We start from the raw sequence: 14,105 nt of genomic DNA on the forward strand, positions 1-14,105 counted from the left end.
TAAGGTCTGATGCACCAACTTAGATGATTGGGCCAACTCCACCTCGCTCATTGAACAAACTTTTCTTACACATTCTTGCGTGAAGTTTACCGCTCAAGGAACTGCTGGTGTGGGATTGGTGCAGTTCAGTAGCTGTGGTCAGTAAGATCACACTAGTCAGTAGCTGTGGTCAGTAAGATCACACCAGTCAGGAGCTGTGGTCAGTAAGATCACACTAGTCAGTAGCTGTGATCAGTAAGATCACACCAGTCAGTAGCTGTGGTCAGTAAGATCACACCAGTCAGGAGCTGTGGTCAGTAAGATCACACTAGTCAGTAGCTGTGATCAGTAAGATCACACCAGTCAGTAGCTGTGGTCAGTAAGATCACACCAGTCAGTAGCTGTGGTCAGTAAGATCACACCAGTCAGTAGCTGTGGTCAGTAAGATCACACCAGTCAGTAGCTGTGGTCAGTAAGATCACACCAGTCAGTAGCTGTGGTCAGTAAGATCACACTGGTCAGTAGCTGTCGTCAGTAAGATCACACTGGTCAGTAGCTGTGGTCAGTAAGATCACACCAGTCAGTAGCTGTGGTCAGTAAGATCACACTGGTCAGTAGCTGTGGTCAGTAAGATCACACTGGTCAGTAGCTGTGGTCAGTAAGATCACACCAGTCAGTAGCTGTGGTCAGTAAGATCACACCAGTCAGGAGCTGTGGTCAGTAAGATCACACCAGTCAGGAGCTGTGGTCAGTAAGATCACACCAGTCAGGAGCTGTGGTCAGTAAGATCACACAAGTCAGTAGCTGTGGTCAGTAAGATCACACCAGTCAGGAGCTGTGGTCAGTAAGATCACACCAGTCAGGAGCTGTGGTCAGTAAGATCACACCAGTCAGGAGCTGTGGTCAGTAAGATCACACCAGTCAGGAGCTGTGGTCAGTAAGATCACACCAGTCAGTAGCTGTGGTCAGTAAGATCACACCAGTCAGTAGCTGTGGTCAGTAAGATCACACCAGTCAGGAGCTGTGGTCAGTAAGATCACACCAGTCAGGAGCTGTGGTCAGTAAGATCACACTAGTCAGTAGCTGTGGTCAGTAAGATCACACTAGTCAGTAGCTGTGGTCAGTAAGATCACACTAGTCAGTAGCTGTGGTCAGTAAGATCACACCAGTCAGGAGCTGTGGTCAGTAAGATCACACCAGTCAGTAGCTGTGGTCAGTAAGATCACACCAGTCAGTAGCTGTGATCAGTAAGATCACACCAGTCAGTAGCTGTGGTCAGTAAGATCACACCAGTCAGTAGCTGTGGTCAGTAAGATCACACCAGTCAGGAGCTGTGGTCAGTAAGATCACACCAGTCAGTAGCTGTGGTCAGTAAGATCACACAAGTCAGTAGCTGTGGTCAGTAGGGGTGGACTAGTCAGTATTTGTGTCAGCAAGAGTGACAGGTAAGTTGACAAGTTAAGCATGCAAGCAGGTAGGCAAAAATGGGAAGAAAAGAAACATGAAAAGATAAAAACAAATGAAAATAAAGAAAACTGAAACTGAAGCAAGAAGATATAGGAACAGAAGAAATAAAATAATGGCCAAATGAGGGAAATAGGCCAAGATAGTTTAAGTTTATTGAGAATTTTTAACTATGCACTGAGAAAGGTATATGTCCCTGTTAAAGGTGCTTAAGAAGATTATATCATTTAATTGTGGATCGAGGAAGGCATCTCAATAGAGATGCCTTTCTCTGTTGAGATGACTATCTCAAGATAGTCATAGATAGAGACATATATTGAGATGATAATAATATATATATGTGATATATATATATATATATATATATATATATATATATATATATATATATATATATATATATATATATATATATATATATATATTGGGTACCTAGTAGCCAGAATGCAGTTCTTGGCCTACTATGCAAGGAACGATTTGCCTAAAAAGCCAAGTTTTCATGAATTAATGTTTTTTTCGACTACCTAACCTAACCTAACCTAACTTTTTCGGCTACCTAACCTAACCTGACCTATAAAGATAGGTTAGGTAGGGTTGGTTAGGTTTGGTCATATATCTACGTTAATTTTAACTCCAAAAAAAAAATGACCTCATACGTAATGAAATGGGTAGCTTTATCATTTCATAAGAAAAAAATTAGAGAAAATATATTTATTCATGAAAACTTGGCTTATTAAGCAAATCGGGCCTTGCATAATAGGCTGAGAAGTGCGTTCTGGCTACTAGGTACGACATATATATATATATATATATATATATATATATATATATATATATATATATATATATATGTCGTACCTAGTAGCCAGAACGCACTTCTGAACCTACTATGCAAGGCCCGATTTGCCTAATATGCCAAGTCTTCATGAATTAATTGTTTTTCGACAACCTAACCTACCTAACCTAACCTAACCTAACTTTTTCGGCTACCTAACCTAACCTAACCTATAAAGATAGGTTAGGTTAGGTTAGGTAGGGTTGGTTAGGTTTGGTCATATATCTACGTTAATTTTAACTCCAATAAACAAAAATTGACCTCATACATAATGAAATGGGTAGCTTTATCATTTCATAAGAAAAAAATTATAGAAAATATATTAATTCAGGAAAACTTGGCTTAGTAGGCAAATCGGGCCTTGCATAGTAGGCCGAGAAGTGCGTTCTGGCTACTAGGTACGACATATATATATATATATATATATATATATATATATATATATATATATATATATATATATATCTAGATGACTATTCTCTATTGAGACGACTGGGAAAGGTATCTCAATAGAGGTGCCATTCTCAGTACATAGTCAAATATTGTAATATTATCAGCAAGCGTTAATTCATTCTTGTTAGTATGATGGACAATGTTTTAAGTCTTATAGTGCATGATTGACAGCATTAATAAACACTTTTATAGACAGAAATTGGTTTGTTGACGTCCAGCTTATGAAATTGTCAATTAGAGCACAAAGCAAGTTTTAAAAAAACAAGTTTAATACAATGTAAACAATGTAAAACAATGCTCTAAGTTTAACCAGTAGAACGTTCTCTGGCGGTCATTTGGAGGAAAGAATTTTTATTTCAACTGATTTGCAGCTCAAAGTCCAGAGTGGACAGGGAGAGTGTGACAGGTGTTAGTGTCACATGTGCAGTTCTCTCGGGTGTGTGTTTGTGATTTAACCTGTGCTTGAAACACATATGAGGTGTAGAGTGTCGGGGTAATATGTGAGTGTAAGGTGTGTGTGTGTGTGTGTGTGTGTGTGTGTGTGTGTGTGCGTGTGTGTGTGTGTGTGTGTGTGTGTGTGTGTGTGTGTGTGTGTGTGTGTGTGTGTGTGTGTGTGTGTGTGTGTGTGTGTGTGTGTGTGTGTGTGTGTGTGCGTGTGTGTGTGTGTGTGTGTGTGCGTATGTGTGTGTGTGTGTGTAGAATATGAGGAAGAAAAATATGTGGGTGTGAAATGAGTTACCACACCTACACAGTGGTACTCACAGGGTGCACACAAGTACCCACACACCTGCCAATGTGGTACTCACAGGGTGTACACAAGTACCCACACACCTGCCACTGTGGTACTCACAGGGTGTACACCAGTACCCACACACCTGCCACAGTGGTACTCTCAGGATGTACACCAGTACCCACACACCTGCCACTGTGGTTCTCACAGGGTGTACACAAGTACCCACACACCTGCCACTGTGGTACTCACAGGGTGTACACCAGTACCCACACACCTGCCACAGTGGTACTGTCAGGATGTACACCAGTACTCACATACAAATCGGTCTTGAAGCCCCCATGGGTATGAGTAATCACAGTGTACTGTTGTTTGAGAATCTGGTCGAAAAAGGGTTAATGTACTCAAGAAAGGACCCAGAAAGCAAGAGGCCGGGATTCCGGAAGGGAAACTATGAAGAGATAAGAAAATTCCTAACTGATATTGCTTGGGAAACAGAGCTCAGAGGAAAGATGGCCGAAGACATGATGGACTATATCACACAGAAGTGTAAGGAGGAAGCAGAGAAGTTCGCCCCAGTCCAAAAAAAAAAAAATGAAATGCAAATGAGAAACCCATGGTTTAATCAGAGTTGTAAGCTAGCAAATGTTATGATCTCAGCCTGCAGGAGAAACGAGTCTCCCCCCTTGAGAGTTATTCAGCAAGCCTGACCTAACCGGAAGGTCTAGGAAATATGGAGGTGATAACGCATATGTAAAATAGTTGGTAGGATTTAATGACAATATAAGATTATGGGCAGTGAAGAAGAAAACAAATAAATGACTGGCTAGGAGATGTGGACATTTTGCTGGAGGCGTGAGGCTCGTTTCTGGAGGGCTTTGACCTCACTTGAGGCCAGACATCGCAGGGGAAAAGCTGCGCTCCATTGAGCTCCCGTCAGAAGGGAACCCCTAGTGATATATCTCGAAGTGAAGAGAAGTGTGCAGACGTACCAGCTGTGGAATCGAGCTGGGGAAGTGTGGTCTCAAGTCCTGGGCGATGAGGAGTGTTTATTAAACCGCCCAGAGGCATTATTGTGGGCCCTGGAAGCGCCCTGACCATGCTCTGTCAGAAGGATAGCGCCCTCGACTAGACAATCTGTGGTAAGCACGATTTAAGCCAGTTCATAGTGTTTGCTTGTAGTTGGTCGTGTGCCCAGCAGCAGTAGCGATGTTTATTTATAAGTTATTTATAAGTTTATTTATAAGTTTATATGTTTTGATAAGACAGAAAGCCTAAAATAAGAGAGTGGAGAGGGAGGAACACGGAGCGACGTCCGTCCCCTCTGAGCGCTGGCAGGTGACTGAAAGCTCCCGACGGCGGAGGCCCCTCCCTGAGTGAGTGAGGCGGAGTGAGTGAGGACCACCGGGCAAGGTGGAGCATGGACCCGCCCAACGGGGGAGTCCACTCTCACAGTATGTAGAGGACAGATAGAGGTTGAAGGCAAACATAATGTGTGATTATTTTTGTTTATGTGTTAAAGGGGAAACATTTTTATTAGAGTGTCGATGGGTTGCAGGTTTGTCTTTGGGGAAGAAGTTGCTGAGAACTTCGAAGCCAGCATAGATGAAGTAATTGATGAGACTCCAACGTAGTGGAGGAGAGGACCTCGAGCTGTGAGGAGAAGCAGTGAAGAGGAGTGTCACGTACTTCTGTAGAGGTGGTGAAGCACCATAGTTGCTCAAGGAAAACTGCATGGTGTAGCAGCCTGGAGGAGCTGCAGAGGATCCTGGTAGTTAAGCCCGGAAGAACCTAAAGAGATCAGGGTAGTGAACTTCTAGAGGTGGAAGGGGAAGTTCTGGTGGATTACTTGTAGGGAGTTGATAGTGTTTGGTTGTCATTAGCGTGCAAGACGCAGTGAGAGGTGAGTGATTGTTTGCATTCTTATGTCGAGGAGTGTTCTATACTGAAGTTTAGAGTTACAATCGTAGGCTGGATTACCTACAGATGTATGTGTTCTAGGACTGATAGAGTGATCGATTGATCATTGTTGTGTATCAAGGAACATTTATACTGATATATGTTATTGCATTCACATGCTGATTTTCTTTGTACACATTTATAGATACATATATATATTCTTTTGCTGATGGTGCAACAGCGTATGTAGACTTGATCTACTTGAGGAGGTTGATAGTATCAGATGGTGAACCAGGAGATAGGGTACCACTTGATAAGCTGATGATAGAGTTCTGATGGTGTTGGAGTGCAACCTGATTGTAATAGTATAGAGTATAGGATTCATTATTATTATATGTGTATATGATTGTGTATGTGCTCTGTCCAGTAAATGTATTCAAATTTGCTGGTATTTGACCTTGTCCTAGTGAGGCTTCCCATGAAATAGTACAGAAGGAGAGAGAGAGAAAGAACCAAGAACCACTGCTGTGGACAGGCTAGAAGGTAATACTAATAAGTCAAAGGGAGATTGAGGAGATCATATCACCTAAGGAGAGAGTGGGGAGTCACAGCGGCTCGAGTGGGTGTGTGCACGTGACAACGAGGCTAAGTGTTGGAGCCGCATCCCCTAAACGTGTGACGTTGAGCCCCTCTCCAAGAGCCAGAAGCGCCTAGTGTAATCTCCTAGTGAAGTAAAAGCACTCTACCGAGTTGTGGGTTGGGTTGACCGTAAAGGAGGAACACGACGACAACACCACCAACCAACACAACTATAATACAAAGCAACTAAGTAAAAGAGCGTGGAGAAACTATAGAAGCAACAGGACACTAGAGAGCAGAGAAAGATACCAGAGCGCTAGAAATGAATACGTCAGGGTGAGAAGAGAGGTAGAGAGGCAATATGAAAATGACATAGCGAGCAAGGCAAAGACTCAACCCAAATTTCTGCATAGCCACATCAGTAGGAAAACAACAGTGAAGGAACAGATAATGAAACTGAGGATAGGGGCAGAAAAATTCACTACAAACGACAAGGAAGTGTGCGAGGAACTCAATAATAGTTCCAGACCACCAGGAGGTCTTCACCTCGGAGCAAGGAGAAGTCCCAGAGATAAGAGACGGAATATCAAACCAGACACCACTAAAGGAGTTTGTGATTACCAGTGGCGAGGTGAGGAAGCGGCTGCTAGATTTGGACGTGACTAAGGCCCGAATGGAATCTCACCATGGATGCTAAAGGAAGGAGCAGAAGCTCTGTGCCTGCCACTCTCCATGGGGTACAACAAATCACAGGCAATGTAGTCCCAATATACAAGAAGGGAGATAGGCAGGAGGCTCTGAACTACAGGCCAGTGTTCCTAACTTTTTTTCCATGCAAGATGATAGAGAGGATTGTGTGAAAAAAAGCTAGCAGAACATCTGGAGTGCAACAACTTTGTAGCACAACATCAGCATGGGTTCAGAGATGGCAAATCATGCCTCACAGGTTTAAGTTCAATGACTAGGCAACAAAAATTATGCAAGTGAGAGACGGAAGGGCAGACTGCATATTTCTAGACTGCCAGAAAGCCTTTGACACAGTACCACACAAGAGACTAGTGTACAAACTGGATATGCAGGCATGAGTGAAAGGGAAGGTACTCTACTGGATAAGGGAGTACCTAAGCAACAGGACACAGCGAGTCACTGTAAGGGTTGAGGTCTCGGACTGGCGTGGAGTCACCAGTGGAGTCCCACAGGGATCAGTTCTTGGACCTATACTGGTGACTCGTTTCTCTCAATGTTTGCTGATGATTAAATAATTATGAGGAGGTTCATCACAGAGGAAGATAGTATGAGTCTACATGATGACCTAGACAAACTGAAGGAATGGTCCGACAAATGGCTACTAAAGTTCAACCCAAGTAAATGTAAGGTAATGAAACTAGGAGAAGGAACTAGGAGGACAGACACTGGATAAAGAAAAGGAAACTAAGTCCTTCACGAAACGGACAGAGAAAAAGATCTAGGAGTTGATATCACGCCAAACAAGTCTCCTGAGGCAAACATCAAAATAATAACATCAGCGGCCTGTGCGAGGCTGGCTAACATCAGAACAGCTTTCAGAAACCTGTGTAAGAAATCCTTCAGAACCTTGTATACCATACATAGAAGGCCAATCCTGGAGTATGCAGCCCCAGCATGGAGCCCGTACCTAATCAAGCACAAGACGAAGCTGAAAAAAATTCAGAGGTATACCACTAAGCTAGTCCCAGAACTAAGAGGCATGATTTATGAGGACAGGCTGCGTGAACTGCACCTCATGTCGTTGGAAGACAGAAGAGTTAGGGTAGACATGATAAACACGTACAAAATTCTCCGGGAAATAGACAGGGTAGACAAGGATGGATTATTTAACACGGGCGGCACACACACAAGGGGACACAGGTGGAAGCTGAGTACCCAAATGAGCCAAAGAGACATTAGAAAGAACTTTTTCAGTGTCAGAGTAGTTAGTAAATGGAATGCATTAGGAAGTGAAGTGGTGGAGGCTGACTCCATACACAGTTTCAAATGTAGATATGATAGAGCCCAGTAGACTCAGGAACCTGTACACCAGTTGATTGACAGTTGAGAGGCGGGACCAAAGAGCCAAACCTCAACACCCGCAAGCACAACTAGGTGACTACAACTTGGTGAGTACAGCTAGGTGAGTACCTGCCTGTGGTACTCTCAGGATGTACACCAGTACCCACACACCTGCCACTGTAGTACTCACAGGTATACACCAGTACCCACACAGCTGCAACTGTAGTACTCACAGGTATACACCAGTACCCACACAGCTGCCACTGTAGTACTCACAGGTATACACCAGTACCCACACAGCTGCAACTGTAGTACTCACAGGTATACACCAGTACCCACACAGCTGCCACTGTAGTACTCACAGGTATACACCAGTACCCACACAGCTGCAACTGTAGTACTCACAGGTATACACCAGTACCCACACAGCTGCCACTGTAGTACTCACAGGTATACACCAGTACCCACACAGCTGCCACTGTAGTACTCACAGGTATACACCAGTACCCACACAGCTGCAACTGTGGTACTCACAGGTATACACCAGTACCCACACAGCTGCAACTGTGGTACTCACAGGTATACACCAGTACCCACACAGCTGCCACTGTAGTACTCACAGGTATACACCAGTACCCACACAGCTGCAACTGTGGTACTCACAGGTATACACCAGTACCCACAAACCTGCTACTGTGGTACTCACAGGTATACACCAGTACCCACACACCTGCAACTGTGGTACTCACAGGTATACACCAGTACCCACACAGCTGCCACTGTAGTACTCACAGGTATACACCAGTACCCACAAACCTGCCACTGTAGTACTCACATTAACGTTGACGCCTGGCAATGGATGGACCTCGATGCTGGGCTCCTCCTCCGGCATGTACCTGAAGAACTCCCGGTCGTCGAGGTACCACTTGAGAGAGTAGAGTTTATCCTGCGGCAGCTGCCAGTGGCACCCCAGCTCCACCTGCTCACCTCGGCCCACGAAGTCGGGGACGGTGACGTGCTTCACTACCACCTCCTCCTCCCCACGCACAGCTGCTGGAGGAAGATAGGTAGTGCAAGGTGATTGAGATCTGGAAGGGGGGGGGGGGTATGGGGGTTTGGGATGAGGGCTATTATATCTTACTACTATGGAAGTCTACCTAAGTCCTATATTGGGGTTGTCGGCTATTATATCTTACTGCTGTCATATCTAGGTGATATATATATATATATATATATATATATATATATATATATATATATATATATATATATATATAGCTATATATATAGCTATATATATATATATATATATATATATATATATATATATATATATATATATATATATATATATATATATATATATATATATATAAGATCAGTGTGACAAACTCATTTATACGTAGATTCCTTACTCATTGTTCCGACTGTTAACATTCACAAAGAACTTTCCATAAATCTTCAGGTATTTACAAACAACGGGTACACGTATAGAGAAGTCAACATCCATAATTTAGAAAAATGGTATAACAGAGAACAACAGCTACAACAACAAACAACCCCTCCCATAAAACTCTATTACACATCCACTATGAGCTCACAGTACAAGGCTGCAGAAAGAACAATTAAAAACATCATTTCAAATTGAGTGAAACCGAGAGCCCAAGACCAAAGATTGGAATTCATGATTAACTACAAGAAAAGGGCTGCTGATTTAATCCTTAACAGCAGTCCCTATAAAAAATACCAGCCTCTCATAAAGCAAACGTGGTATACCAACTTTCATGGCCCAATGAAGAATGTCACCTTCGAACTACATATATTCGTACGACCACTGTCAAGGAGGCTTGTTATTATTTATGGTGTCAAGGCCCTTTCTCCATTATTCAGCTCTCCACATCTAGTTCATTGCGACTGCCACAGCCTGTTATAAACTAATTATATTAATTAAGGCACGGCCTTGATTGCATTAAGTAATTCCATGTTGGCCGTGTTCCTAGGCTACAACTCTGGTCTGAATATTCTTTTACCGTACCTGTAATGTCTAGGGGGGGATGAGGTTTTTAGTTGAGACAAATTAAATTCAAGGAGAATGCAAACGGCTGAGATGGATGGCAAAAAGTTATATCTACAAAACAAACACACACGATATATTAAACGACGCAATTTATTCCTAACAACTTAAGGTCGTTCTGGTTGTTAAAACATTGTATACATATGATAGAGCCCGTCCCCTCGTCCTCGTCTCCCATCCCCATACCATCCCTCCAGGGGCTCCTGTCACCCTGTAGCTCTAGACCAACACTGGATCAGTGCACACATCTACCACACCTGTTACCTTGTGACAAACACACACACACACACACACACACACACACACACACACACATACACACACACACACACACACACACACCTGTGTGAGGGGCCTGGTAGCCTGGTGGACAGCGCGCAGGACTCGTAATTCAGTGGCGCGGGTTCGATTCCCACACCAGGCAGAAGCAAATGGGTAAAGTTTCTTTCACCCTGAATGCCCCCTGTTACCTAGCAGTAAATAGGTACCTGGGAGTTAGACAGCTGTCACGGGCTGCTTCCTGGTGTGTGTGTGTGTGTGGTGTGGAAAAAGAAGTAGTCAGTAAACAGATGAGAGGCGGGCCGAAAGAGCAAAGCTTAACCCCCACAATACACAACTAGGTGAATACACACACACACACACACACACACATATGTATATATATATATATATATATATATATATATATATATATATATATATATATATATATATATATATATATATATATATATATATATGTCGTACCTAGTAGCCAGAACGCACTTCTCAGCCTACTATGCAAGGCCAGATTTGCCTAATAAGCCAAGTTTTCATGAATTAATGTTTTTTCGACTACCTAACCTACCTAACCTAACCTAACCTAACTTTTTCGGCTACCTAACCTAACCTAACCTATAAAGATAGGTTAGGTTAGGTTAGGTAGGGTTGGTTAGGTTTGGTCATATATCTACGTTAATTTTAACTCCAATAAAAAAAAATTGACCTCATACATAATGAAATGGGTAGCTTTATCATTTCATAAGAAAAAAATTAGAGAAAATATAATAATTCAGGAAAACTTAGCTTATTATTCAAATCGGGCCTTGCATAGTAGGCTGAGAAGTGCGTTCTGGCTACTAGGTACGACATATATATATATACATATATGTGTATACTGGCAGCAGGTTTTCTTTCAAACATGTTTCATTGAATATGACCGCATATTCTGTATTTATTATTTTCTGGTTTAGGGCTTCTATCCCTCTAACTATTTTCTTAGCATCAGGGCTTAATTGAAATAGGAGTTCTCCAAAACTCATATTCGTACTTTTAAGGTGAAGAAAAGAAGTGATTTACTATAGAGTGTATTACACTTATTTGTATAATTTGCACGACGTTTCGAACCTCCATGGTTCATTCTCAAGTGAACAGATCTTACAATACTAGTTGATTTTATACCCGCATTAGGTCAGGTGATAATACAATGAAGGTGAAAACATGGGGGGATACATAAGGGATAAATGTGAGGTGAAACATACAGGCTGCAGAAGGCTTATTGGCCCATACGAGGCATCTCCTATCTAAACACAAAGATTAATCCAGTGTAATTGGCCTGTTATGTTGGACATTGTCTTCTGTGTTGGCATCGATATTCACTTCTTTTCTTCACCTTAAAAGTACGAAAATGAGTTTTGGAGAACTCCTATTTCAATTAAGCCCTGATGCTAAGAAAATAGTTAGAGGGATAGAAGCCCTAAACCAGAAAATAATAAATACAGAATATGCGGTCATATTCAATGAAACATATATGTGTGTGTATGTGTGTGTGTATTGTTAAATATGACCGAAAAAGTAAGATTAATAATTCTAACACGAATTTTCTCAATATTTCTTATGTTTCATTTTACTGTTGATGGTAATTGAAAAATCAATTCTCCAAAATTCATTTTTATTTCTAGTCTAATTTTTATTTCTAATAAGTAAAACAGAGTTTTACTTATAAGTAAAACAGAGTTTTACTTATTATAATGCTAAACAGCTTGTCTTATGTACTCGCATTTGGGTGAGGTGATATGTTGCAACATATCACCTCACGCAAATGCAGCATATCACCTCACCTTAAAAAGACGAATATCTGGCCAAAATGAACCTCATTTTCTCTGACTAAACTAAATTCCGAAGGGTAACAAAGGACACTACAGCTGAATTGAAAACGAAGGTAAACAGATTGATCGAAACTGTGAACGCCAAGAAATCCAGGCTCCACCTGCCAAAGGTTATTGGGGAATAAAAACCTGGTTATGTGTATGGGAATGTCAAGACCCACAAGCCTGGAAACCAACTTCGCCCAATCATCAGCCAGATACCCACACCCACGTACAGACTGGCTAAGCAGCTCAACTGCTTGCTGACTCTATATGTACCTTGTGCTTTCAGCCTGAAGTCTCCAAAGGAATTTGTAGACTTCCCGGTGAGCACAAGCCATTGGGATAATAGCTTCGTTGGATGTAGAGTCACTGTTTACCAACGTACCTGTGGATGAAACCATCTGAATGATAGTGAATGGTGTATCATGATGTGGCTTGTAATCCACTTGACATACCAGAAAACATACTAACGAGGCTGCTCTAAGTCGGCACTAAAGAAGCACCCTTCTTGAGTCCCGATTAATAATAGAAACATTATTAATAGACACGTTATCCCTACAAACAAAAATAAGAAAATACTTTTGACAATCTACTACAAAAACAAAAAACCGACCAACCTACTCATGAAAAACTCCCCACACACACAAACAGAACGCCCTGAAGGAAACCAACGTCGTCTATGCCTTCACATGCCCGCTTGGGGACTGTAAGTCCCAAAGAACTCAGTATATAGGCAAGACAACAACGTCTCTTTCTAGGCGATTAACTGTGCACAAACATAAGGGCTCCAACAAGGAACATATAATCTCTTCTCACAACCAGACCATCACCAGAGAAATCTTTACAAACAACACAGAAATCATCAATAAATACTCAGATTGCAGGAGACTCGACATCAGCGAGGCACTACACATCCATAAGTCAATCCCAACAATCAGCAGCCAATTAATACACAACTATATTCTACCCACTTCAAGACCCCCGCACTAACATAGAAGCAGCAAGAGGAAGTATGGGCCAATGTGTGAAAATTTCAAAGCAATCTGTGAAGAACTTTCGGAGATTAGCGATTATGAACATTTCCATTTATGTATATATATATATATATATATATATATATATATATATATATATATATATATATATATATATATATATATATTGTTACGGTGCCCTCTCCTATCTCTTTTGTTTGCCTGCTTTAAGAATCATATCAGCTCTCCCTACTGATTCTCTGAGGTTCAGGGAGTCTAATGATATATGTGGCGACCAGACCGACTGCCAGTAAAGGGAAGGAAGTTACATTATAAGTTGTAAATAAAGGGAAATTGGCGCCCTGTTATAAAATGAAAGAGTATCCCCTAATGCAGATATGACCTTTTGGAAGGGACACTAGCCGATCGCGGATTGGTCGACTTAGGTCGCGGGCGACCAATCAGGGCCCGCCATGACGTCACCGAGTGCCCCGGGCGGCGCCAAGGTCAGAGTTAATCCGACCTGGGAAGCGACAGGACGCGCCTCGGTCTGCTCTCAAGGATTAGAGGCTCTACAAGCCTTATTCAGTGGATTGAACTAGCCATCGCAGCCCACCATAGTTATTGGAGACCCTGCGCTTCTGGGAAGCAAATAAGGAACCAAGTTCATTGAGCAGAGAAGTGCCAAACTTGGAAAATAGTTGGCGACGACGCTGGGGCGGCGCCGCTGGACGTTGAGGTCTGGAAGGTGCGGCGGGCAGGCCTAGCTGTGACCGGGTCACATCCACTGAGAATCTTGGAAGGACGACACCGTGCCTAGGACAAGGAGCAACGCCTTGTGGAAGGGGCGAGTGTGGGAAAAATAGTGATTAGCTCAGCGCCCATCGATGAACCAGGATTGGGGCAGCTGAATCTCAGGGATTGGAACGGCGACGACACGAAGGCTCCACGACACCTGAGG

General features: G+C 42.5%; 1 protein-coding gene across 2 annotated transcripts in view; it reads right to left on the reverse strand.

The window, feature by feature from the left end:
- Window positions 1-14,105, reverse strand: part of LOC138354038 (cell adhesion molecule 2-like) — a 176,773-nt gene that overhangs the window by 53,105 nt on the left and 109,563 nt on the right. Inside the window, exon 2 of one of the 2 annotated variants that reach the window (XM_069307753.1) lies at window positions 8,803-9,017. In XM_069307753.1, the coding sequence (XP_069163854.1) occupies window positions 8,803-9,017 (215 nt within the window). Of the gene's footprint in view, window positions 1-8,802; window positions 9,021-14,105 lie in introns of both variants that reach the window. The other variant, XM_069307752.1, reaches the window with a different exon arrangement.

The sequence above is a fragment of the Procambarus clarkii genome, chromosome 61 (genome assembly GCF_040958095.1).
Source record: "Procambarus clarkii isolate CNS0578487 chromosome 61, FALCON_Pclarkii_2.0, whole genome shotgun sequence".
In the NCBI taxonomy this organism is placed as follows: domain Eukaryota; kingdom Metazoa; phylum Arthropoda; class Malacostraca; order Decapoda; family Cambaridae; genus Procambarus; species Procambarus clarkii.